At 41.1% G+C, this 27,611-nt stretch overlaps 1 protein-coding gene across 7 annotated transcripts in view; it reads right to left on the bottom strand.

Moving 5' to 3' along the window:
• Nucleotides 1–27,611, bottom strand: part of Auts2 (activator of transcription and developmental regulator AUTS2) — a 1,094,751-nt gene that overhangs the window by 722,694 nt on the left and 344,446 nt on the right. The window contains exon 1 of one of the 7 annotated variants that reach the window (XM_060382253.1): nt 22,599–23,934. The exons of the other annotated variants lie outside the window; for them this stretch is intronic. Coding sequence (XP_060238236.1) covers nt 22,599–22,646 — 48 coding nt within the window. The 5' untranslated portion in view covers nt 22,647–23,934. Of the gene's footprint in view, nt 1–22,598; nt 23,935–27,611 lie in introns of those variants that run through there. 7 annotated transcript variants of the gene reach the window in all.

Below are 27,611 nucleotides of genomic sequence, written 5' to 3'. Positions count from 1 at the left end.
GTTTGAATGAGAAATGTTCCCTATACGCTGATGTACTTAAACACTTGGTGCCCAGCAGATGGAGCTGTTTGAGGCGTTATGGAAACTTCAGAAGGTACAGTCTTGCTGAAGTTTATCACTTTGAGGGTTCATAGCCTCCTTCAACTTTCTATCCTGGGGGCCCCTTAACCCCCGTCTTCTATGTGGATAAAATGTGATTAGCAAATTTCTGGTTCCTACCACCATGTGTTCCATGCCACGACAGGTTCTATCCGTATGGAGCCAAAAGACAAAATAAACTTCCTTAAGTTTCATATTTTGACACAGAAATAAGAAAAGTAATACAAATACTGACTCTGAAGATTCTGATTCTACACACCCAGACCCCTCTTCAAATTATCTTCACTCCAAGGAGCTAAGAAAGATTATCAGAGAGAGAACACATGTCCACTACCAGGCTAATCTAATTCCAGAAACCATCTTTCTGGTAAAATGAGGATATTGACCCTAGTTGCATCGTTTAATACTTATAAATATTTATCAGGTACCTACCATGTTCCAGGAAGTATTCCAGAAGTTAAAGAAATGAAGAAATGCCTTCAGAGAAATACATGGGAAGTTGGAATGAGTTTAACAAGGTGAACTAAAATTTAAATCCACTAGAGCTAGAATTACAGGTGGGTGTGATCTACCCAGTGTGGACATTATCCATGCAGCTTAGACCATCTACCGGTCTTGAAGAGGACCCATGACTCCACATTGGACTCCACATTGGGCAGCTCACTTATGTATGACTCCAGCTCTTGGGGGAACCATCACGCTCTTCTTGGTGCACTCTCATGCACACACACACACACACACGCAGGCAGGCACAAACACAAACCTTTTTTTAAACACTATGTGAATGTCCCTCTCTGAATACAATTTCACTTTTTCCTTACTGAAACAAGTATTGAGCCACTGGATTCTCACAATGATTTGGAATAAAGAGAACATGAACCTTATTGATACCTGTGACATCAGCTCAAAACAGATCAGTCTCACCTCTCTCAAATCTCTATTTTCACAGTTTAAATACCACTTTGGCCCATGCTAAGTAAGAACAAACAGGTATGTTCAGTTTCCTTCCCCTTTGGTATTGTCATTACTACAAATTATATCTTAGTCTCAGCCAAGGACAAAAACATAGCGGAGGACAGATATCCACATAATGATCCTAACAAATTTATAACCAAAACAGAAAATTAATTCTGGATCTCAGAAATCACAGTGCCTTTAAACTTGTTCTTCACCATTGGGCATAAAGAAATCTTGGAAAAACTCAGACAGAAATTTTGCTGAAGTCCACACATATGAAATCTATACCATGCTCTGGCCTGGTTTCATTTTTGCTGCTGTGACAAGCAACCTGATCCAAAGCAACTTCAGGTGAAAAAAGGTCTTTGACTTACAATTTCAGTATATATATATATATAGTCCAAAACTGCAGAAGCTTGAGGCCTCTGTTCACACCACAACCTCTGTTAAGGCCAGAGAGAATGTACACATGCTGCCTGACGCTTGCCTGGTCAGCTAACTTTTCTTACACGTTTCAGGGCCCTGCCCAGAAAACCATGCCACGTATAATTAAGGCAGGTCTTCCATCTCAATTAACAACCCAAAAAATCCCCCATCAGGCATACGGACAGGCCAATCTGATCTACAAAATTCTTCTCACTGAGATTCCCTTCTCGGGAGACTCGGGTTGTGTCAAGTTGACAATAAAATTAACCAGTGCACCTGATTAGCACCTCAGTAGAAACTGATGAATTCATCATGCCTTTCTGTGTATGGTGCATTATTTCTTCAATGTTTGCTTATACCACTTGTTCTGAAATTCTCCTGCAAAGGATTGAAACTCCATATTTATTTCTTTTCTATTTAAAAAATAACACTTGTCTGAGAGATTATAGTAAATCTCTATGCATAAGAAACCTTGAATCCATTCTCTACGGATTGTAAGTATTCTTTATAATGTATTATTTTACATTGAACTTCGTTCTCATCTATCAAATTTTATTTTCCTGTTTAAAGTTCACGTTCTTCTACTGAGAGATTATATGTAAAACTGTAACCAATGAGTCTTCGATTCTGTGACATCCACACACCACCCATATGAGCAATAAGCATTCTGCCCTAAATTCCCTTACAGGTTTCTGCCAGAAGAAAACTTTTAAGAGGTTCTGTCTTTTCTGGGTATGTGTGTGAGTGTGTTTACTTATGTAGAGGTACAAACACAAATAGATAAATGCCTGTGCACACATATGAAAAGCATCCTCGAGTGCTGTCCACCTTGTCTTTTTGTTTTGTTTTGTTTGTCTGTTTTGAGACAGGGTTTCTCTATGTAGCCTTGGCTGTCCTGGACTCACTTTGTAGACCAGGCTGGCCTTGAACTCACAGCAATCTGACTGCCTCTGCCTCCCTGAGTGCTGGGATTAAAGGCATGCACAGCTTATTTTTTGTTGTGTTGGGTTTTTGTTTTTGTTTTTGTTTTTGAGTTAGGGTTTCTCATTGGCCTGTAGCGCATTGGTTCAGCTAGGCTGGCTGTCCAGTGAGGCAGGAATCCTCTCTACTCTACCACCCCAGTAGGCACCATCATGCCCGGCATTTCACATGGGTTCCAGGTGGTCAAACTCATGTTCTCGGACTTGCACAGTCAGCACTTTAGTGGCTGAGCAGTCACCCAGTCACTCCTTCCTTTCCCTTTTCTCAGATTTTTGGGACATATAAATACAAACTCTTTTCCAGCCACCACTAAGCAAGCCTTCCAATACCTAAAGCCCAGGTTTAATCAGCCAAGCTTCTGCTGCCAGGCAGAGCCATCCTAACACAACACAGAAGGCCGGGGTGAACGCCAAGCTTCTGTCTTATCCTCAGGAATTAGCGCCCTGGCCAATGTGCATGTAGTCAGTTATTATCAGTTTTTTGTTGTTGTTTTAAAGAAGGCGGGCAAAAGAACAACCCCTTGTAATCAGAAAAGCACGGGCACCGGCCAAGAGCTGGTGCCATCTGCTAATGTGAGCAGAATCAACGCTGAAGAGAAAAGGTTGATGGCAGGGCAGATGGGACTCTCTTCAATCATCTGTTCTTATTATTTTGCTCCCCATTTTTGTTTAACAATCTGAATGAATGACAGAAACACACATCTCTGCTCAACCAGAAAGATGAAAGCAGAATACAGAATCCAATCATTTCTCTCTCTCACTTTACCATCTTCATTCCAAACAGTGTCATCCCACAGCTGTTAACTAAAGAGATAAATGTCCCACTCCACAGTGAGAGGCTCTGAAGGTGTGTTCCATCCTTCAATTCTGTGATGAAACTTAACTTGCACAACATCTTTCCCAGTAACGACTCACCTTAGTTTTTTATAAGAACATTTAAGTACCGGAGCTGCATACAGGTAGGAGATATGATTACAGCACAACTTGTGGATCTCCTGACATGAGAGACAAAGCTCTTTGATCCAACCATTGTGTCCCTATGCTGCCATGCCATTCTTTACAGTCCACACTGACCATTCTATTTGCAGCTCTCCTATTACTCTGGGAAGAACTACACTACACTTCTTTGTGCTGAGAATTCCATCAGGGAGCTCATTTTTTATAACACAAGTTTGTTCCTATGGGCTTCACGTGGCAAAAGCACCACATGGATCCTGCTGCTTATTTGTGTGCAGTTTCACCTGTACAAAACATTACATGAATTAAAAAAAAAAAAAACCTGAGCCCTGCTGAACTGCACTAGTGTGAATATCCAACACATTTGTTCAATGTCCCCTCTCCACTGATTGTGCACACTTAAGTGGTACCTATTGCTAAGAACTCTCTTCCAGGCTTCACTTAACTGCTTCCACCACCTCACATGACTCACAAGCTGCAAACCCTCAAACACTCCCACAAGCAACCACGAAGAATCTTTCAGTACAAGGCTAAAAGGCATCACACTTAATTGCCCCTTTCTTTAGGGGGTAAACATGTAACATGTAAAAAATACATGACTATTTTTCACTGTGGTTTTTGTTTTTATCACATATGAAGTTTTAAGTGATGACACACAAATCAGATCAAGAAACATGTTCTGTTCCAGGAAAGGACTTAAATTAGTCAGCTTTGTGTTTTACACACAAAGAAGTTAAAGTCTTTTATAACCAACATTCTAGATTCTTTTAGGTTTTACAATGAAAAATACCACATTTGCACAATACTTCCGAACTCAGTATGCTATACTGGTTTTCTCCTAAAGATGATCCCCTCCATCCAACAGTTTATTTCACTTTTGAAATGCACATTCCTGGCTGCCCATCCACACATCCAACCCTGAATACTGAGTTCCATGAGTTCAGAGATTTTATCTGCTTTGGATACTGTAGTGGTCAATCTTGCCAACTGGATAAGATCTACAATCACCAAGGAAACAGACCTCTAGGCATGGCAGTAAAGGATTTATCTATGTTAGGATAAATGGTGTGGGAAGACCTACCTGACCGAGGGCACCACCATCCCCTGGGGCCGGAGTCCTGGAATGTATAGAAAGGAGAAAACAAGCAAATCACCAGTATCTATCTCTCTTTTTCCTGACTGTGGATACAATGCGACCAGCTATTTCACACTTTCATCCTGACTTATCTGCCACAATGGACTATTTTTCCTGGTATTTTAACACAGCACTAAGACAAGCAGCTAATACTATTACCCTAACACTCAAAATGTCTCCTACCTTACATCAACAAACACCCTTAACCAAATGCAAAGATGCATGTAAACACAGTGTGGCTTTCTCAACCATAAGAATGAAATCAGTCTCTGACAGTCAGGCATCTCTCTGCATCCTTTTAAACATATATTATACTGTTGCTTCCAAACACACATTCCCCCAGGAGGACCTCTCAAATTATAAGAAATTCTTTTCAGAATGAGAGTTTATTGCTTGAGGTAGATATTCTCTGCATATCCTCATTTCTACAGAGAAAGATTAAATCATTCCTCGGCAACAATGACACCTGTAAGGCTGACTAGAACACCAGCTCTTAAAAGCAAAGTCGAGTCTGAGGGTAAGATCACTCATTCTGCAAGAATAAGGACCCTGAGAATTAGAATCCCAAGAGCTGACATTAAAAAAAAAAAAAAAAAAAAAAGCTGGGCATGGCTGTGTGACTATTAAGCCAATATTGGAGAATAGAGACAAGTAGATTCTGAGAACTTTTCTATCAGACCACCTAGCCAAAAAGGTAGGCTTCAGATTCGATGAGAGACCTTGTCTCAGGGCAATAAGAACAAAAGGACCCCAAATCCTGCTTGAGTCTCCACATACAGGCTCACTGGCAAATGCACCCGGATCCTGTGTGCATGCACCACAACTGCTTTCAAAAGCAATCCATGGCTGAAACCAGAACTTGTGAACTCAAACAACAGAACGCTTTACTCTGAAACCTCTGAAAAACACAGAATGTTAAATTGCTTCTTCACTCAAATCCACTCATATCCATGGGTCAGTAATAAACCTGAAATATCAAAGTGATTCTCTTTCCCACTGAGTTCCACAAAAGGAGCTCAGAATGTATACAAATGTCTAGAATTTAATGGAATTCAGAGCAAAATTTGCTGGGTCTAAGTTATTTAAGTTCAAAACAAATTGAACATTTTTTTTTTTATTTTTTTTTTCAATGTAGTTTATTCAGGAACCTTGTACAATCATCTGACCCTGGGGAAAGCCAGCCCACAGCTTAAATAGCCTCTGGGTAGCCAACCCCAGCGTGCCATGTGGGCAATGCAGATAGGTCCACACAAATTGAACATTTTAAACAAACGATTGTGAATATCAAATAAAAAGTGTATATGTCCCCAAGTACATGCTAATGTGACATGCAGCTCTTTCTGTGGGTGAGACACTTACAGGACTTTGATACCCCTGCCTTAGCCTCCTAAATTTAGGGATTTCAGGCACATTCACTACACCTAGATTCTTATACATGGTATTAGAACCTCCTGCCTCCCCCACACTTTAGTTTATTTTACCTATGTATCTCTGTATGTATGTATCTACTTATCGATCTATCTACCTATGTTTTTTTCAAGACAAGGTTTCTCTGTGTATCTTTAGCTGTACCAGAACTCCCTCTGTAGATCAGGCTGGCCTCAAAGTCACAAAGATCCACCTGCCTTTGTCTCCCAAGTGATAGGATTACAGGTGTACACCAACACCCCTGGCTTATTTTATTTTTAAAGACAGAAGTTCATGTATACCACATGCATTCACATAGGTGCCCTGGAACTGAAGTTTGAGGTGACTGTAAGCCTCCTGACACAGGTGCTCAGAAATGAACTCTGGTTCTCGAGTAGAGCAGCAAGGGCTCTGAACTGCTGATCCATCTCTCCAGCCTCATCTCCATATCTTTATTAATTATTCATCTGAAATTAAGAATATCAGCTGTGTCTTACAAGGTTCTAGCAAAGATTGAATGAGGCCAGCTCACAGTTTTAATTTCAGAAACTAAAGAGCCATCTTGACAAAACTCCAGCCTTGATCTTAGAAACAGAGGACCTAAGAGAAAAACACTGGACAACCTTAGCTATACATCGATGTTCATTTAAACTGTGGCATGGTGAGGCTATATGCTCCAGTATTCCTTTTTGCTCAGTCACAGTTATTTTATTAAACAAGCAACTTGACAGCTCAAAATTTAGATTGCAAATTCCAGTTTGGTGAGGATGGCTGAGGGTATGTAATATTTTTTTCACAGGAAGTAAAATGTGGCTACTTTGTGAGTAAACAGGCTTCTTTTTGGTGACACTCTTACTTTTACCTGAATCCTAACAAATGTAGGAGAAAAGGATTGATTACAGATAGATACAGGCCAGCAACAGGGCTTAGCAAGAAGATACATTTGCCGTATAACTCTAATGGAACCCAGCTAAAAGTAAAAAGAAAGAACATACTCTACAAGGCAATTATTTGACCTTAGTACACTATGCAGGCCCACATGCATGCAAACACACACACACACACACCCATCACCATACATCCATGGCCACATAAACACATATCACACGTCCATCACCAACAAGCACAGGATGGCCCTCCCACATCATAAGCATCTACGCACACACACATAATAATAAAGATAATAATTATTGTGTTACGATCCACGTTTAGAGCTTTGTACATTTCCAGGTAAGCTTCTATTCTAAGTAATTATGATATAACTCTGCAGAGGAAGGAAGTGACCTGAAGAAGAAAGGAGAAAAACCTGAACTTGTTTGTCCACCTCTGCATGGGCAACGGGGAGAGTAGTTTATACAGGAGATAGCTAAACACTGCCCTTTGTCTCTTCTGAGAGTAAGGCCCTAATACTTCCTAGTAGACTTCCAGCCCTCAGGTCTCGATCTCTGCTCTCCACAGCCCTACAAGGAAGTCCCTGCCCTCCAACATCTGAACAGGCTTCTTGTTCTTCTTTTTGATAGACTTGACCTACTTGGCCCCAACCTCCATAAAATCTGAGAGAAAAACAGAGCAGCAAGGGAAGGCTCTTAATAGTATTCCTCCCAATGGCTGAGGGTGTTTAAAGGTCCAGAGTTCCTCCATACCTTGATATTTGTCACATGGAACAGCCAACAGATAAATTAGCAGCACTCTTGATCAGGTGAAAGGCTATCACTGTGAGAATTTAGAACCCCTTCCCAGGGAGGGTATAGACACAAGCTCCTCACAATTGAAGATTAAAAACTGACAGGAATGTGTAGCTCCCTTGGTAGAGTGTTTTCTAGCATACACAAAGCCTCAGGCTTCATCCCAATCTATAGAACACATCTGAAATCCTAGCATTTAAGAAGTGGAGGTAGAAATTTAGGGTCATTTTCAGGTACACAGAGTTTGAGGCTAGCCTGAAGTATATTGTTTCCAAACACCCAAACTAAACAAAAACCTGGCATCTGTTCTACAGTGCTTTCTTTCCTTCAGCAAAGTTTGTTCCTCACTTGTATTTCTGAATTCCTATGAAAGAAGAAAAGGAACACTGAAAGACAAGTTAAAGGACCTTCAAGTTATATATAGAAAGAGTCAACAAGATGGCTTAATGAATAAAGGTACTTTCAGTGCAAATCTGGTGACCTGAAGTAGAGCTCTAAAACCTACCTAAAAGTGTAAAGAGAGAACTGACTCCACATGAATGCCACAGCATTCACACACAAACACATATGCCTCTCACACACAATAATAAACTTTTTTTTTTCAATATACAGAAGCAAGGAATGTCAGAAGAGCAGTATGGCTTCCAAGATGTCCTTGGCTTAGATGCATCTGCCAAATTGCCAAATAGATTTGTGGAGACAAACATGATCACGCAAACTGACATACAGCCTAGGATTTTAATTTAGAGAGAAAATAAAGTGTGGACAACTGTTTAGTTGTGGCTACTATTACTGTGATGAAACACAATGCATGGAGCAACCTGGGGAGGAAAAGATTTATTCTGCTTACATTTCCACATCACAGTTCTTCATCGAAGGAAGTCAGGATAGGAACTCAAGCAGAGCAGGAACCTGGAAGCAGGAGTTGATGCCGAGGCCATGGAGGAGTGTTGCTTACTGGCTTACTCCCAATGGCTTGCTCAGCCTGCTTTCTTATAAAATGCAGGATACCAGCCCAGGGATGGCCCCACTTAAAATAGGTTGGGCCCTCATCATCAATCACTAATTAAGAAAACGCCCCACAGGCTTCCTGCAGCCTGATCTTCTGGAGTCATTTTCTTAAGTAAGTTCCCTCCTCTCCAATGACTTTAGCTTGCATCATGTTGACATAAAACCACCACCAACACAACCACCACACTAGAATGCTCAAAGAAGTCATGGGGTGTCTGGCAGCAGATTGACCGGAGGAAAAACATGGTTCTTCACACAGGGTGCCATGTGAGAGGCACCACCAGGTGTGAGAAAAGATGGAACTACCATAGAACAACCCATGAGCATTACGTATGCAGAGTGCACAGGGAAATATAGGAAGCTGTGAAGCTGGAGGTAGAAACCTTCTGAAAGAAGTCCTTAATAGTTTCAGTGGGTATCAGTTTCCACTTTTCTTCTCTAAATTCACAAAGACAAAAATCTTCCCGTCAAATTAGAGTGCAGTAAACCATTAAGTCAGCATTCAACAGGTTTAATTACCATGTAAATGAAAGAAATTATTATTCACTTGTGACATTTACCTCAGACCGACACTGGCAGCTTTTTAGAAGAGCAGATCTTAGATGGGGAGAGAAGTACAAAAACTGGGGTTTATGATTACAGATGAATTTCTTTGTCAAACATAAGGGAGCCTGAACAAAAAGTGTCTGCTCTCTTGAGAAAAAGCATGTGGTGTTCTTAAGCCCTCAACACAGGGCCAGACTCCACTAGGTGTTCCAGTGCTGGGAATTCCAGTGACAGGGCTACTTGCATAGGCCACAAAGCCAGGCACGCCCACTGTGAAATGGAAGTCCCTGAACTCTGTGGAAACAATTCTGGCAGTCAGGACCTACAAGGTGATTTTGGACACAATGCAGTGTGAGAGATAAAAGAACCCATGGACTCTATCAGATCCACTCAACAATGGATCTCTTGTAATGAATCAAAACATTTCCCAACAAGAAGAGAAGGGAGTTATCCCACTCCCAACAAAATTACATGTGGTTTTTACCAGGTTTTCTTTTATGTACACCTGCTGTAACAAACTGCAAGAGCCTAAGTCAGGAGAGCTAATCGGGGGATAGGAAGCATTGACACATGAGTGGGGTACTAAAGGGAGTTAAACACTCTTGGGGTTAAACACTCTTGGGGCTAATCCTCTGGGGTTAAACACTCTTGATTTTTAGAATCCAGGCATCATATTCTATGATCCCATTGAACTCTTCTAAGCTTTTCAAAGAATTCTTTGAACACAGATAAATGTCTAATCAAAACATTCCCCTAAACTCCTATTCTTCCTCTACCATACTCGAAAAGACACTTGGGAACACATACAGATATTTTTAGAATCCGTTAATCTTAAACCTCTCACTAAACCTCCAACAGCTAGCATTTAATTACCACAAATACAACAACTGTTAGAAATTGGCAGGAACAATCTTGTTTTATTTTAAAATCTGAGACCACACAAGTTGAGGGATGATAAATTCCTGTTGGAGAATTCAGGCCAACTTAAGGACAAAGTGCAAATCTGTGAAATGGTGACAAGTAAGAGAGGGCTATCTACGAACCAAGCAATCTGATATGCTGAGGTGTTGGAAATCCACCCTAAGATAACACTGGAAAGATGGCTAATCTGCTAAGAGCAAGCACCGTTCTTTCAGGACTTGAGTTCAGTTCCTAGTACCCACATCAGGTAGCTCACAACTGTCTCTAACTCCAGCTCCAGGGGATCCAATGTTCTCCTCTGGGCTCCATAAATACCTGTACTCATGTGCACATATCCACATACAGACACACATAAAAGCACAATAGAAAATAAAATCTTTTTTAAGAAGAACAACTTGAGAATAAACAGAGTAGCTTCAAATTTTCTGGCTGGTATTAGTTTCAATGCTCTGAATTTCACACAAGAAGATCTAACTTTTCTTGTAAAAATAAATAAAGTGATTTAAGAAACACCTACATTAAATGTTCGAGTTCTGATATATAGGTATGGCTCAAAGTATAAAGTACCAGAGGTTGTATCCCTGGAACTCACATAAAGCTGGACACTGTAGCAAATGTCCATAATCGCAGCACTACTAGAGAAAAATGGAAGGTGGAGACAGGAAATTCCCCTAAACTCATGGCCCAGCTGGCCCAGCATGAAGGCAGTGATGATATCAGCCTCGAATAAAGTGGAAGCTAAGAACTAGCATCCAAAGCTGCTTTTTGACATCTACAAATATACCATAACACATGTATGTATATCTACACTCATAAACACATACAAAAACATTTTTTTTAAAGTATGTGACTGAAGCAAGATTTTGTTCCTGGATTACCACTGTACCCATTTAACATTTGTATTTAAAATAACAGTAATATTATTAACACAAATCAATGGTAGCAATACATGCACATACATATACTGGTCATTTGTTATTGCAAAGCTCAGGAACAAATCCAGTATACTGTACATTGTACAAGCGGAAGTGTGTGTGTGTGTGTGTAGTGTGTCTGTCTATTAATACTTAGCTGAGAATCAGAACTGAGAATGGGAACTGGCATTCAGTTAATATTCTATTCTACCACCAGATTCACAGATGTCTTGACTTCTACGCATAAGCATGTTAAACACAGAAATACCAGTGAAAGACCTTTTAATACACGTCTCTTAATTCTTCCAGCACACCCCGAAGCGCTAAATGAGGGTCAAAGATACCACCTTCACAAGTAGGGTTTTCTCCAGGCCTAAAGCAGTTAGCTTTGTGATTTTTTTTTCTCTCTTCTACATGCCACCCTGGTTCTTGTCTTCTTTAAAGTTTCTGCTTTTTTCAAGGTCATTGTTTCAAGTTTTTTCTGGCTTTTGACTCTGCCAAAGGAAGCTACTACTACTTTATTCTGCATTACACAGCCCTTCAGGGAGATCACCTTATTTCTATTGCCTTTCAGAACTGGAAAATAATTAGCAATCTGAAATACACATATTTAAAGATTATCGCTATTCCCCTTTTCCTACCTTTTGTTCATGTGATGCTAAATGACTAATCACAACTTGAAGAGGAATGGGAAGTCATTAGAATTACTGCAATGAAGGGTATAGTTGTGACAGAAATTGAAGGCACAGGGTTCTTGCTAGGTCTAAGAACTCATCCGCAGTGCTGTGGTAGTGACAGAGCCTGCACCCTCTGAAGACAACATGGAAGCCGTAGGTCTAAACGAGAAAAGCAGATCACATGACCTAACATGGGGCTTTTGAAATTCATGTCACTTTGTCTCAGACTGTTTAGCCCTGAGCTCTCTGTTATACTTTGATATTAAATCTCCTTTAAGGGCTCATGAGTAACGCAGCTGGTTACTCCATGGTAACTGGATCAGAAGATTCTAAGTCCAGCCAGAGATTCACCCACAGATTAATGCAAAGCTAAACAAACTACTCAGAGACTTGCTGGAGGAAGAGGATCACAGGGCACCTACCCTTGAGAGGTTTGTCTCATCCCCGCTCTCTTTTCCTCTTCCTGGTCACCAGGAGGTCACTGTCATCACCCTGTGCTATGAAGTACTATAAACCAAGGTCCCAGAAATAAAACCACCAAGTCATCACAGGAACAACTTTTGAAACTGTGAGACAAAATAAATCCGTCCTCCTTTTTGATGATTTTCTCAGATATTTAATTACAAAAATAGAAAGGTGACTAACAGCCCCTCAGATTGATATACAAGTATGTTTATATGTTTTATATGTACAGATGTTTTACATGTAAATAGAGTTTCCAGTTCTACTGTATTAGATTCCCGAGCCCTACTTCTTATACCTTGAATGATAGCTTAATAATTGCTGTTAATAGTTTGAAATATCAAAGTTAAGTAGCATACTAACATATTTTGTAAACTCTACAAAAAAAGAACTTGAGTTTTAATGAAACCCCATAGTTACTGTGTCAAATGCTGCACAGAAGTATCAGGATGGAAAAAGTGTAAGTGCAAAAGGGAAGACATCAAAAGGATAAGTAACTTGGGATAAATTCCAAGTAAGAATAAGTACTAGTAAGTTAGCCAAAGTGAGTACTGGAACCAAGACCAGGAACCCAGCATTCCTAGTAAAAACAAGATCAGTAAAGAATGAAGAGAAAGGCTGAGGCCTGGTTATGCCAGTAGCTTCCAGCAGAGTGAATCACTTCAGGCTAATACTTAAATTCCAATTGCTTTTCAGCACTCAAACTATCACATAGATTTCCCTGCCACCCTAAAATTAGGCTGCACGTGAAAAAGCCTTCCTGGTTTCTTGCTGAAGGACAGTACCTGTAATGAAGCTCTCAAATACACCACGAAAGATTCTGAATAGAGTGCCCAACCCAAATTATACCCCTTCCCTTCTAGTTCTCTATAAAGGCTAGCTTCTGTCAGGAGTGTAACCCACCTGGCTTCAATACTACTTAAGCTAAGAACTGAGCCATTGTTTTATCACACACTAAGGACCCCTGATTTGTTGCTGCTTTGTCGCTGGCACCTTGTGGGACCCACTGAGTATAGAACAGTCTGCTGGCTAGCTGCAAATTTTCTTCATTTTTCCTGTAGTGGCAGGCACTGCCTTCCACTCACCTCTGTCTGGGAGATTCACACATTCAGCCCTATACTACAGTGTCAAGAAAAAAAAATGCTTTTCCTCCTTTCTTTCTTACAGATAGCCTAGGGCAGGAGTGGGAGAAGAAACATCATACAAAACCTTCCTTGTTCTTTTGAATGTTGCTTAGACAAATTCTAAAGGAAAGGAAGGCACAGCTAAGCATTTTATCCTGGTGTTAAACACTACTTAGGTCTCCTGAGAGGAAAGGAATGCATTCCCTTTAGTATTCACTGTGCTAAACTACTCAGTGCTCCTGAAAGATAATCTAACAGTGCAGTCAGCAAAAGAGGCACTGAACAAGATGCTAGCTCTCAGCTGCTGAGACTCCAGTTTCTTTTCTTTAGGAGAAAAAAGCTAGACATTCTTAGAACCCGTCCTCAAACGGCCACATCCAAGTTTAATTCAATAAATTTAATTTAGTTAATATTCTGAAAGCTATGCGCTGTGCTGCAAACACTTCATCAATACACCAGGGTAAGAGGAAATGCCTCACCCTCAAGGGAAACAGGTTCTGAGCAGAAGACAACATCAACAGAAAACAGGACCTTTGGCAACAAGCCAACACTGTAACCAGAGACACAAGAGGAAAACCTCAACGCCTAGGCTCTGCCATCCTTCCTTCCTTCTTTCCTTTCTGTCTCTCTCACTTCTTTCTTTCTTCCTTTTTTCTTTTTCTGTTCTTTCGAGACAGGTTTTTTTTTCTGCGTAGCCCTGACTGTCCTGAACTCACTTTATAGACCAGGCTGGCCTTGAACTCTCAAAGATCCACCAGCATTTGCCTCCCTGAGGTCTGGAATTACAGGAATTCATGACCTTATCAGCCAATAAAAGAGGTGAGTAAGGGTGAAAAGAAGAGAGAGAGAGAGATTTAATTGGCATGTGATTAGGAAGAGGACTGACTAAAGAGGTCCAGTGGCCCCTAATTTCAACTCTACGGCTCTGACACGAGCTTTAGGTTTAGATAAAGAAACGGGGCAGGGAGAGCTTATGCTTAACTGAGCAGTCTTGAGTCACATATTCACCTCCCTCCACCTACTCCACTCCTTCCCTACATTTTTGTATCCTAATTTTGTATCCTAATTAAAGAAAAAGAAAAACTCAAGTCCAGTTTGTGCTCTCCATATACTCTTGGATGTGTGTTCATCCACAGGTCAGTGATGAACCCACCAGGGACCATACCCTTAAAGGAAACTGACTCCCCCCAACATCTATCAATTGACCAACAGTTCCTCTGGTAAGCATGGAACTTTGTGTCTCCCTCTCTTTACTGGAATTTGTCTCTCCTGTGACAGGAAGGTGTCAGAACCATAAATCATTTTTATATTGAAGTGACCCCACCTTAAGAATGATGAATTTTTACAGCAGAGACATGTCCCTGCAGTGTGAAAACAACAGTTCAACTATAGTACCAAAAAGTAAGGGTTGAGGAGACCAGGAACTTCCATATCCCATGGCTGGTGAAGGGGGAACCCAGGGATTCCCATGCCATGATCCACAGCTTGTGTTCTACCAGCTTATATTTCTTTGCCTGTCCCCAGTTGCTGTAGTGACAAAAATTTACTGCTTCGTTCTAATAGAAGAAGCAAATAAAATTATATAAAAATATTACTAATAGTTTAAGTACAGTCATCATAATTTTGCAAATTGCCCAAACCAGTGTGTAAATCAATTTCAAATTAACTCTGAACTGAAAGGCTGAGTGGGAGCACCCGGTGTATAAGGAGAGGCAGTACGAGGATCCAAATGAGGCTGGCACTAGGGGTTGATACACTTAAGCTCAGAGTTGTTTTTTAAAGACCCTTTGTCTAACAAATAAACAAAGCATATTTTCTCCTCTCTAATGAAGCCTCATGTTACATTGAGGAGTATAAGAAGATTAAACGCATTGTTTCTTCTACTATCATCTTTCTGGCTGAGATGGCTAACTTATCTTAAACAAAACCAAAAGGAGTAATTCTAATTTCAGGCAGACAGCATGATTGACAATCTGAATTCAATTCCCCAGGACCCATGTGGTGGTAGAAGGGAACTAAGTCCTACAAGTTATCCTGTGACCTTGTGTACCATGAACATGCAAGTACACACACACAAACACACACACACACACAATAAATGTACATTATCCAAAAAAAAAAAGAAAGAAAACTTACAAAAACAATGCTGTTTATAGAGTTACATATTTTGATGGAATAGCAACCAAGAGGTATTTTGAAGATTAGGTTATGCGATTGATTATACAAGTCACACAAACTAAGGTAAACTTAAGATTGGAGAGCTTCTAGAACAGTTTAGGAGGTATGATTGATACTTCTATTTAAAGCTGATAAAGATCATAACAAAAGACAATCAGCAACTATTATCAAAAACACAACAAGATATTGATTCCATCATTAACTACTAGAGAATGGCCTAGAACTCCTGCCCATAGCACTAAGGTTGTAGGATTACACAGTGTGCACCACCACACCTGGTTTAACACTTAATCACATTGTCCACAGGTGCATCACAAGGCTCTTTTGCTTCCAGGAAAATAAACATATTTTACAAGCCTAACAAATACAATTAGACTATGAGTGGTGGAGAAAAAAGCAGGCTTTGTGGCTGTTAATCTTCTTTGTCAATATGACGGGATTTACAATCACCTTTGAGCATGTCTATGAGGGTGTTTCCAGAGAGGGCTAACTGAAGAGCGAAAGCATACCCAAAATGTGGCTGGACCTGTTCCCTAGGCTGGTGTCCCAGATTCCATAAAAAGGAGAAAGTGCGCTGAACATGGGCATTCTTCTCCCTCAGCTTCCTGACTGCAGATGTGGTGTGACTAATTGCCTCACTCTCCTGCTGCCCTGCCCTCCCCGTCATGGTGGACTGGATCCCCAAATTATAAGCTAAAGAACATCCTTTCTTCCTTAAGTTGCTTCTGTCACAGCAAGGAGGAAATAAGTAATACAGACTTGAAGCCTGGAAACGCAATTAACATAACAGAGAGGCCTTGGAATAGGGGGTGTGGCTCATAGAACTCAGACTGCAAACTGAAAGGAACAAAATCATGGAAATGTCTGCAACACACACACACACACACACACACACACACACACACACGGTTATGTCTCTAATAGTTCTGACTTCCAGCATTATCCAGTGGCTACAGACCACTGTATGCTTTACAGCTATCCTCCAGCCAAGGGACTAGCAACAGGGTCTGCCTAGAGCTGAGGCACACATGTTCATGACCAAGGTGTGAATGTCAGGCTAGACCTCAACTTCCTGTAATTGTCCTCAAACCTTAAGATAACTATCATAGAAAGACAAGCAAGAAACAAGACGGTTTAAATAATATCCACTTAACACCTAAATATAAAAGTTTCAGTCAAATCTCTACTTTTACACCAAAACCCAGACCCCTCCCCTCCCAAATCTTTTTGTTCTAAAAAGATACAATTAGTAACACAAATCCTGGATTAGAGAGAGATCAGCATTCTCAGATCAAGATTTTAAAGCACACACCATGTATCACGGAACAATTACAAACACATATGAAACAAACAAACAAAAACAATACTACACCAAAGAAGTCTGTTTGAGTAAAGTAATAAAATCAATAAAGATGAATCAAAAGAAATTGTAGGGACTCGGGATAGCTGAGGTTAAACCATGGACTGTGTAAGCAGCAGGCATGAGGAACAGAATTTGGACTGCCCAGAAGCCATATAAATTCAGGACAGGCATGATGGCTCACTTATAACATAAGCAAAGCAAAGACAAGGGATCCCTGGAGAGAGCTGGCTAGACTATCTAAATCAACTGAAAGATCATGCCTCAAAAGATAAGGTGAAGAGAGGTCAAGGAAGACTCCTGATGGCTGCCTCATGCCTTTACAGGAATGACTACACAGGCATGCACACTCACCTATAACATGTCACACATATATACACATGACAAGAGAAAGAATGTAAGTGAAAAACAACAGTATTTAATTAAAAGCTCATGAAAACTCTTCTCTAAAATAAACTAAAGAAAATAAATGAGTGGAAAGTTCTCCACAGCCCATGGACTGATTATTAAAACCTTATTATTATTCATGAACTCAGTTATAGGATGACTACATTCCCAAGGCAAACCTAGTGATTCAATAAAACCATATAACAAAATCACAACACAAAGAAAAATTTTTTTAAAAAGTTAAACAATTTAGTCTTCATCGTTTCAAGATAATATTACAAAGCCACGATAACCAAAGCAATGTGCTACCAGCATGATGACTAGCAGGTAAGACAATTTAAATGTGCTGGTCACGTTAACGTGGGAGATGGGGCTCTGAGCATGCTTGTGGAGAGTTATATTGGCTACATTAATAGACATATGAGAGCTACACAGAACTACATACTGTACGTGGCCATATTCCTGGCTGAGATCCTGGACTATATAAATAGAGAAAGGGAGTGTCCTAGCTAGTTTTGTGTGTCAACTTGACACAAGCCAGAGTCATCAGAGATACGGAGCCTCAGTAGAGGGAATGCCTCCATGAGCTCTAGCTGTAAGGAGTTTTCTTAATTAGTGATTGCTGGAGGGCCTAGCCCATTGGGCTTGGGGCCATCCTTAGGCTGGTGGTCCTGGGTTCAATAAAAAAGAAGGCTGAACAAACCATGGGAAGCAGGCAATTAAGTAGCACCCCTCGATGGACTCTGCATCAGCTCCTGCCTCCAGGTCCCATCCCTGCTTGAGTTCCTGTCCCAACCTCCTCCAGTGATGGACTATGGTCTGGAAGTTTAAGCCGAATAAACTCTTCCGTAACTTGCCTTTTGGTCATGGTGTTTTTGTTGCAGCAATAAAAACCGTAGGTAAGACAAAAAGTTAAACAGCAAGCAGCATGGACTCATCATTCTCTGCTCCCTGGTGTGGGTGAAATATGACCAGATGCTTCTAGTTCTTGCTGCCTTTACTTCCTCCCAACTGCATCCTTCAACTATAAGCTGAAACTAAGCCTTCCTCTCCATAGACTCCTTTCACAAGGCTATCAAGGCCATTCAATGGGGAGAGAGAACTAAACAATCACATGCAGGAGCACAAGTTCTAGGCTGGGGATTTAGCCTATTGATGAAATGCTTACTTGGCAAGCCGGAGGTGCTAGGTTTGATCCCTAGCACCATCACAAAACACACACACACACACACACACACACACACACACACACACACACAGAGTTTGTCTGAGCCAAGCACACATAGGTGATGCTTTAGTACTCTGAGACTCCCATTTACTCTAGGCTTCTGTACATATTCCTCTCATTAAAGCACTTGGCAGCTTATTCGCTTTACCTGCATGCACTCTACCCATACAGCCCTCTCCTAACAATGCACCTTAATAACCTCAGCACCTCTGTTCCCTACCTGCTTCCTGTTAGAGTACTCCTCTATCTGAATAATGGTCCATACTCCCAGTTGTGAACAATGGTAAGTTTCTCCACGCCTGGTCACAGTTTCTATTCCAGTGTATTCTCCAGGTATTCCATTATAAGGAACAAAAAGGCTGATTGGACCTAAAATGGTTTTGGGTGCATGTGCATGTAGTAAAGCAACACTGTATCATCAAGTAACCTTTCAGGAAGAACACAATTAGGTGTGCATATGTCAAAATCAGGTACACCATGGCATAATGCATGCAAATCTATCAATCAAGATAGAGAAACACTCAAACTATGCCCTTTAGTAACCAGCTGTCCTTGCCCTTAGTAATCACTCCTTCCTTTCCTTAGTTTTTTCTTAAATAGTCTCTTGTGGCCCACTGTTGACCCTGACAGTTTATTCCTCTTTCATCTATTCCATTACTGTTGCTGAATAAAGTTACCTTGCTTCTTTTGCAAATCTGTATGAACCCTTATTTTCAGTTCTTTTCAAGAACCTAGAAATAGCTGGCCCAGACTTCAATGACCTATAACAAATTGCATCCTACCAAATGGAGCAAAATGGCTACTACCCTAAGTGGAGAAGTAAGGTATTACTTCTCTGGTTTGGCCATGGAGGCTTACAAAGAGTACGTAGGCCACTCAGTCAGATGGCCTGTTCTGTCCTCAGAGAACGACCAATAAAAATAAAGAGTAACTCAGTGTTCAACCAATCCCCACTGTAAGTCAACAGAAGACCACTATGCTAAGCAAAGTGGCAATACTCATCCTTTGAAGCCATTCCCACGCTCAGAAGCCCCCCTCACTTTTCTGTAATATGTTTTCTCACTTCTGGCCCACATTTCCTTATTCTTTTTGGGTGTGAGACAATGGAGTCAGAATCTGCAGGCTCAGCATGGCTGTGGTGACCATCTGGCACCCTAGCTTCCCAAGTTAGAATAATCAAGAGCTGAGAAAGGCTCCACTGCTCTCAAAGAATCAACCTCTGAATGACAGGAGGCTATCAACTTAGCAGAAAGAAATAAACAAACAAAAAAGCTAATGCTTTCAAACAAAGGCTCAGGCAGGTCTGAGCAGCAGTAATAAAAGACAGAAGGGACCAAAATATATGGGCAAAGGGGTCTTTTCTGAGACTGATACTCCAAACAAGGACCATCCATGAAGATAACCTAGAACTCCTGCACAGATGTAGCCCATGGCAGCTCAGTGTCCAAGTGGGTTCCCTATTAATGGGAAAAGGGACTGTCTCTGACATGAACTCAGTGGCTGGTTCTTTGATCACCTCCCCCGTAGGGGAGCGCAGCCTTACCAGGCCACAGAGGAAGGCAATGCAGCCATTCCTGATAGGCTAGGGTCAGAGGGAAGGGGAGGAGGACCTCCACTATCAGTGGACTTGGGGAGGAGCATGGGAGGAGATGGGAGGGAAGGTAGGATTGGGAAAGGATGAGGGAGGGGGCTATAGCTGGGATACAAAGTGAATAAACTGTAATCAGTAAAAATAAATAAAAAAAAAAAGAGTTAAGGGAGTGGGGGAGCACACCTGTAATCCTAGCACTTAGGATGAAGCAGGAGCACCAGAAACTCCAGACCAGGTTGGACTACATACTGAGATTCTGTCTCAAAATGGGGGCAGAAGTCTTTGAGAAAGAATATAAAATATGATTTAAATGTCTTTTATAACCATCTCTGTCTTTGTATTTACAATAAGATATTTTAAAAATCTCTCCAGAAGAGATAAACTTGGGAGATAAAAAGCTGTAATATAAATTAAAAAAAAAAATGCAAGAGACCGTGGCACATGCCTTTCTTTAACCTCAGCCCTTGAGGAGGCAGAGGCAGGTAGATCTCTGTGAGTTCAAGGGCAGCCTTGTCTACAAAATGAGCCCAGGACAGCCAAGGCTACACAGAGAAACCCTGTCTCAAAAAACCAAAATAGAACCTCCCACACACACAAAAATCACTGTTAAGGAAAATAAATTTTACAGAGAATCACTGAGATCTGGAGCCCTAGATGAACTTTTAAAAATGACTCTGAGGCTTCCTTTCCTTTTTATTTCTCTACTAATAAAAGCAAGGAGGATCTTCTTTAATATACTAAAGCCTCATACAAGTTGCATTTTTGCCACACCACGTCTTGGTATGTAAAGTGCTCTCTCCTTGCTGAAGGATGTGAAATGTGATCATTGAAATGAAGCCATTAATTTCTGCCTCTTTTTTCTTCCCGTGAAGAGCCTTAATTGAGAAAATTCCCCCCCTTTAGCATTAGACCTGATGTAACTCCCAATTTCAGGTTTCCATGAGAAAACACTCAAAATATAAAGAAAAGGTTTAAAAGGCACAGTAAAAATCTAACAGCAAACAATGGGGTAGGAGGTTTCTCAGAGGCAAAAAATAAATCCAGGCTGGATGATAACATTTTTCAACACGAAACACAAAGAAGTGGTATTTTACAGTTTTAACAGTTAAAGCAAATGGCTCTAAAAATGGAACATGGGTCTTTAAAAAAACAAACAAACAAACAAACAAGCATATAATTTTATTGTGGGTAACCATATAGCTTTGCTATCAGTGAAATAAACATTATCAGGCACATCAAAATCAGAAATAAATGCAAACAAGAGGAGGCTTTTAAAAATCTGCTTAAGTACATATATTCACAAGAAAGAATATATGCTGGGCATGTAGCTTGCTTTTTAGAACCCTTGCCTAGCAATATGAAGCCCCTCAGTTTATATTCTTCAACATTAATAAAATTCCATTTACTGGTGCATAACTATAATGCCAGCAATTAGGAAGCAGAGGATTATCAGAAGTTCAATGTCCCATTCAGCTACAGAGAAAGTTTGAGGCCATCCTAGGCTAGGAGACCCTTTCTATAAAGAGATAGATGGATAGGGATAGACAGTCACACACACACACAGAGAGAGAGAGAGACAGAGACAGAGACAGAGACAGAGACAGAGACAGAGACAGAGAGTCTTGGTTTTTCTATCTTACTATATCACCATCCCATCCTCATAGCTTAATTCTACAACTAGTATGCCCATGTTTTGAACAAGCAAACAAATGAAAATTTCAGAGGAAACACGTTCAGACTCACATGAAAACCTCATTTCTAATATTGTCAGTTCCTAAAAGAATAAGTAATACAGATTCAAAACCATGGCAGACAGCCCCAGATAAATGAGGATGTACAGGGAAGGAAGTGAGTATGTACAAAGTACATGATAGACAAGATATGAATGAAATGAATGAAATTGTCACTAAGAATTCCAATACTGTGTACAGTGAATATACACTAATACAGGTACACCCTTTTATCCTAACCACCAATAATGGTATGTCAGAGGAAGGAAAAATAACTGTTCCGATACAACCAAAATTCATTCGTTCCCTAAAATATTATCCCTGAGGTTAGAGTAAAGCAGTGGTCTCGTGTATCCTCAGAACACATGTTGTAGATTATTATAACATCCAAATAGCCTTGTAAAGCTGATCTCCACATGAAGGAATACAGCCAGTAAGAACAAAACCACACTGCTGATTAAGCAAGCTATAGGTAAGGAAAGTGACTGTCCCTTTGTTTCTGAGCCAAATGTATCCAGTGTCTCAACAAATACCCCTTGCTCTCTATTCACCCTAAAGCAGCACAGGCTGCCTCTGTTATAGCAGCTTCACTGTTTTTCCTCTGTAAAAAAGGCTTCCTCTCAAGCAGAGGAGAGGTTTCTTCCTCTTGGTCAGTGATAAAGTCAGATTCAAAGCTCTAAAACCCAGGTTTCACCCAGGAATCCTGAAGCTAAAGAAAACACCTTCACAGTTAGCACTCATGGGCTCCTTTGCTTCACAAAGCGACTGGAAGACCTCTGGGAGAAGAAGCCTTCCCTTGGGAAAAGAAAACATATTGACTTACCTTGTCTGAGTATTTGAACTTAACGTAGAACCAGCTTGACTTGATCATCCTCTCACCTCCTGCCCTCAGAGCAAAAAGAGTCAGGGAGGAAAAAGGGCAGAAAAAGCCCACAGCGTAGTGTCCACAAAGGGTTCTTTCAGACTCCAAGCTAACAAGGGATGGTGATATACTGAAAGGAGGAGGAGCCAGCGAAGGTAAACAGGAAAATACACTGTTTCAAAATGGTCCTCTACCTCTTTACATCCCCAGGCACCTTCCCCAGTGCCCACAACACTGAGTGATCTTGCTTTCGGAAACTGCACTCCAGACTGCTTTGCCAAGCTGCCTGCCTCTCGCTCTGAGTTTCTCTCTTGGCTGGCTGACAGCAGAATTCCTCAAATGGACTTGGATTGTCTTCATAGCAAATGGCACATGTCAGTAAGCAAGGGGCAGGCCCTGGCCCTGGTACCCTCCCAGAAGGCAAGCCTCAGCTTCCCCTCCTGTCTCTCTAGGGATGAATAATGATTTCCAGCCCTCCCCTCAAGACACAGATTAACACCTGGCCAAACATTATTCTGACAGAGCCATAGTGTGGGGGGAAAGGCTCTGTCTCTGCTTTAACTCCATCATGGCTGGATTGAATTCAGGAGATGATCTTTCTCATTGCCTGCAGAAGACTCCCACCAAATTAACACAGCCCAAGGTCAGCAACTTTTACAAAGTGACTTAGACTCCATTTTCAGGTCTTGAGAAAAGCCTCTTTTTACTTCTTCCAGACACTGAAACAGCTGATGATATTCTTCTACAAGAATTAATATCTTGGAAAAAGGATTGCTACTTTGTAGATAATGTTTTTCGGATTGATAGGTTGTAGATAGCATTTTTCACAGTCAGAGGAGAGCATCTTGGGGTTTGTTATATTTCAATATTGAATTTGACAAGACTTTAAGGGTAATCATGAACGGCATCAGCATTTGTTTTTAAAAATGAACACACAGTGGGTGGAGTCAGGTGTGAGCATGCCTTAGCAAATGTGAGGTGAGGCACCTAAGCTCAGTATGCTATGAACAATGAGCTAGAAATACTCAGACTCATGGGAAACAGTGGATCTCAAAACAATTTAAGAAATCAGATGTGGTATATGCCTGTAATCTCTGCAATCTAGAGGCAGGAGGACTTCAACTTTGAAGCCAGAGTCCCTCTTGAGCAATAGAGCAAGATAGTGAAGTGGGTTCCATAGTAATGGGGACAGGGACGGTCTCTGACATGAACTAATTGGCCTGCTCTTTGATCAACTCCCCCTGAGGGGGGAGCAGCCTTACCAGGCCACAGAAGACAATGCAGCCACTCCTGATGAGACCTGATAGACAAGGATCAGAAGGAAGGGGAAAAGGAACTCTCTTATCAGTGGACTGAGAGAGGGACATGGGTGGGGAAGAGGGAGGGTGAGATTGGGAGGGGAGGAGGGAAGAAGATATAGGAGGATACAAAGTGAATAAACTGTAATTAATAAAAATAATTGAATAAAAAACAGAAACAATGTAAATGATAAATATTTTTACTACTATGGTAGTACATCCCTCTTTCCTGAACCTTCACAACCAAACAAAAACATGTATTTATTTAAACACAGAAATAATGAAGAGCTGTTCCAATTTCATTTTTGTTGCTGTAATAAAGCACCTCAGCACGGCATCTTAGGGAAGGAGCAGGTTTAGTCAGCTTGCAAATCCACATTACAGACCATCATGCTGGGAAGTTGAGGAAGCAGCTCAAACAGTCATAGTCAGCAACACAGTCACTATCAGAGGCAGAAAGAAAGGAATGCACTCATGGCTCCTTGCTTCACCTAGCTTTCTCCTGTCCTATAAAGAAACAAGGCCCAGGAAACAGTTTCACCCACAATGGGCTGAGTCTTCCTGTATTAACTATCAATCAAGGCAATTGTCCACAGGTCTGCTCACAGGTGAGAAAGTTAATTTCTCACCTGAAACTCTAGATTCTAGGTCATTCTAGATTTCTGCAATCCGACATTTAAAATGAAACATCACAAGATTCACCTGTACTTAAAAGTAGACTTTACCAGAGTGTACAATGTGTGATGCCCTCAGCTTCCACCAGTTGCCTATGCAGCCAAATGTGGGGGTCAATGCCAAGGGTCTCCACTTCTGCTGTTCGGTTTATCTTTTTAAAACAGGGTTTTCAAGTTATATTTTGTTGCTGTGATCAAAAACTTGGACCAAAGCAACTTAAAGAGGAAGAATTTATTTAGCTTACACTTGTAGGTCACAATCTATCACTGAGAGAAGTCAGGGACTGTAACTGAGCAGGACTTTGAAAGGAAACCATGTAAGAACACTATTTACTGGCTCACTCTCTCCAGCTTGCTCACAAGCTCACACTAACCTAGTTTTTGTTGTTTTGTTTGTTGTTGTTTGAGACAGGGTTTCTCTGTGTAGTCTTGGCTGTCCTGGGCTCACTCTGTAGACCAGGCTAGCCTCGAACTCACAGAGATCTGCCTGCCTCTGTCTTCATGAGAGCTGGGATTATAGGTATGTGCCACTGAGCTAGGATCAACCTAGCTTTCTTATATAGCCCAAGACTATCTGCCCAGGAATATCACCACCCACGCTGATCCAAGCTCTCCTACATCAATCAACATTCAAGGCAATCACTCATAGACATACCCACAGGCCAATCTGACCCTAAAAATTCACCAACTTCAGTTTCCTCTACCATTGTAACTCTACGCTGGGTCAAGATGATAATTAAAAACTAACCAGGAAACTATTTCTTACTGAATACGCTGAAATGCAATTGGCTAGACTGGATGGACAACAAGCTGTATTGATCCTTTGTTCTCTGCCCTTATTGCCAAGGGCTGGAGCTACAGATACATGACACTACCCTTAGCTTTTGTACTTGGTTACTAGGGATCCGAACTTAGGTCCTCACACTAGTGTGGCAAACAGGTTATCTATTGAGGCATTTCCTAGTCTTCAGCATATACTATCCAAAGTGCTTTAAAAGCAGTCTGATCCTCTGAAGGAGCAGCAAGTGCTCTTAACTCCTAAACCATCTCTCCGTCAGCTAAACATACACACACACATGCACACACAAACACACATACACTAAAAACAACAGCAAAACAGCCTATGACATTTACTCAGCTGCTTTAGGCTGCCTTTTACTCCGCATGGTGCGTCAAGTGAGAAATTTCTCCATAGGTTCATGTATTTTAACACTTGGTCTACAGTTGGCCATACTGTTTGGTGGAAAGTTATAGAAACCATGTGGCTGGGGTTTAAAGGTTTATATCTTTATCTCACTTCCTGTTCTCTCTCTTTCTCTGCTTCTTGCTCCTGCTGCCATGACATACTCTCCTCTCCATTACACAGTTTATCCCTATGGAACCATCAACTAAAAGAAACTTTTCTTCCTAAGTTGTTTTTGGTCATATATTAAAGCAGAAGTAGTAATTCATCTGAATGGTGATCACAAAAATCAAAGTCAGCTTTGGGCTCATGCCCTGTTCATGCCCATAAAATACCGAGGGCATTTATGGCCTACGTTTTACTTCTCTACCACTGTATCACACAGACTTATAAACTTATAAACTCGCACAGGCTTTCTTCATTCAAAATGTCTGAAAAAACATTGACAGAGAGCTAAAATTAGTTATTTATTAAATGTCTTCTTTAAAAAAAAAAATTCTATGTACCTGTATGGAGATATGTGCATGTGGGTACAAGTTCTCAAAGAGGCCAGAAGAGGGCACTGGATCTCCTGAAATTGGACTTAGAGGCGGGTGCAATCAATCCCACATTAGCGCTAGGAGCCGGATCAGGGTCCTCTAAAAGAGCAGCAAATGCTCTTAATTGCTCCTGCATCTGAGTTCAGTTTTCTTTGGAAGCCAGGAGAGTGTGTCAGAGTGCCATCTCCCACACTCTGGAGTTAAAAGAAAGAGATGGTTGTGAGCTGCCTGATGTGCATGTGGGGAAGTGAACTCAGGTCCACTGAAAAAGCAATATGAACTCTTAACTACTCAGCCACCTCTACAGGCCCTGCTAAATATCTTTATGAGAAAGGGATGCACATGAATGTCACCTATTATTTATAACCTTTGTCTTAGCATTTACAATTTTAGATGTCAGTGTCAGTAAAACACTGTCCTAGAAAGAGCCCTAAGCTCTATATCCATCAGTTGTGGTAATTATAACCTACCCATGATGGTGTTGAAGTGGCTCTGCAGAGGGCCTACACATTGCTTTGTGTAGACACTGGCCGCAAGCTTGCCAAAACATGTTCCCCAAGACTGGGCACAGTAACAGATCTCCCTGGATTCCTTTCTGAGTGAATATAAACGTGTGAGGATGCAAAGCACACAGGACAGGGAAAAGAGGGTATATTAACTACTTTGCTGATGCTGTGATTGAAATGCCATGACTGAAAGCAACTTCAGAAAGAAAGGATTTATTTCAAATTATGGTATGATGGAGGCAGGTTTTGATACTCCCAACTGAAACATGGACTATCGCAATAGGCCAGTCAGCTAAGAAGGTTGTAGGAGGACAAAGAATGTCAAGGCACTACGCGTACATAAGAAGCAGGTGGTGGTGGTGGTGGGTGACACAGACAACATAACCTGGAGAAGGAGGAAAGAAAGAATAAAGGAGCTCATGGTGAAGAAGAAGAGCAACTGGTTCAGTGTTTCTCAGAAAATGTAGGGTAGGGAACAAAACTGACCGTCTTCCCTTAAAGACACAATGACAAGAGCCAGGTGTGGTTGTGTAGACCTTTAACCCCACTCTGGAGGCAGATCTCTAAACCCTAGGCCAGCCTTGTCTACAGAGCAAGTTCCAAGGCAGCCAGAGCTACGCAAACTCTGTCTCGAAAATCAAACCAACCAACAACCAAACAAACAAAAAACCACAATGACAAAAATATGGTGTCTACATTATTGAAGGGCATCTTATTTGAATGTCCACCCATTTCTTTGTGGCTTCTCTCACTTCCCATTAAAAAACACATATG

Source organism: Meriones unguiculatus, chromosome 4 (genome assembly GCF_030254825.1).
Source record: "Meriones unguiculatus strain TT.TT164.6M chromosome 4, Bangor_MerUng_6.1, whole genome shotgun sequence".
Taxonomy (NCBI): Eukaryota; Metazoa; Chordata; class Mammalia; order Rodentia; family Muridae; genus Meriones; species Meriones unguiculatus.
The sequence above is the reverse complement of the archived record's forward strand: the minus strand, read 5'-3'. Positions and strand labels throughout refer to the sequence as shown.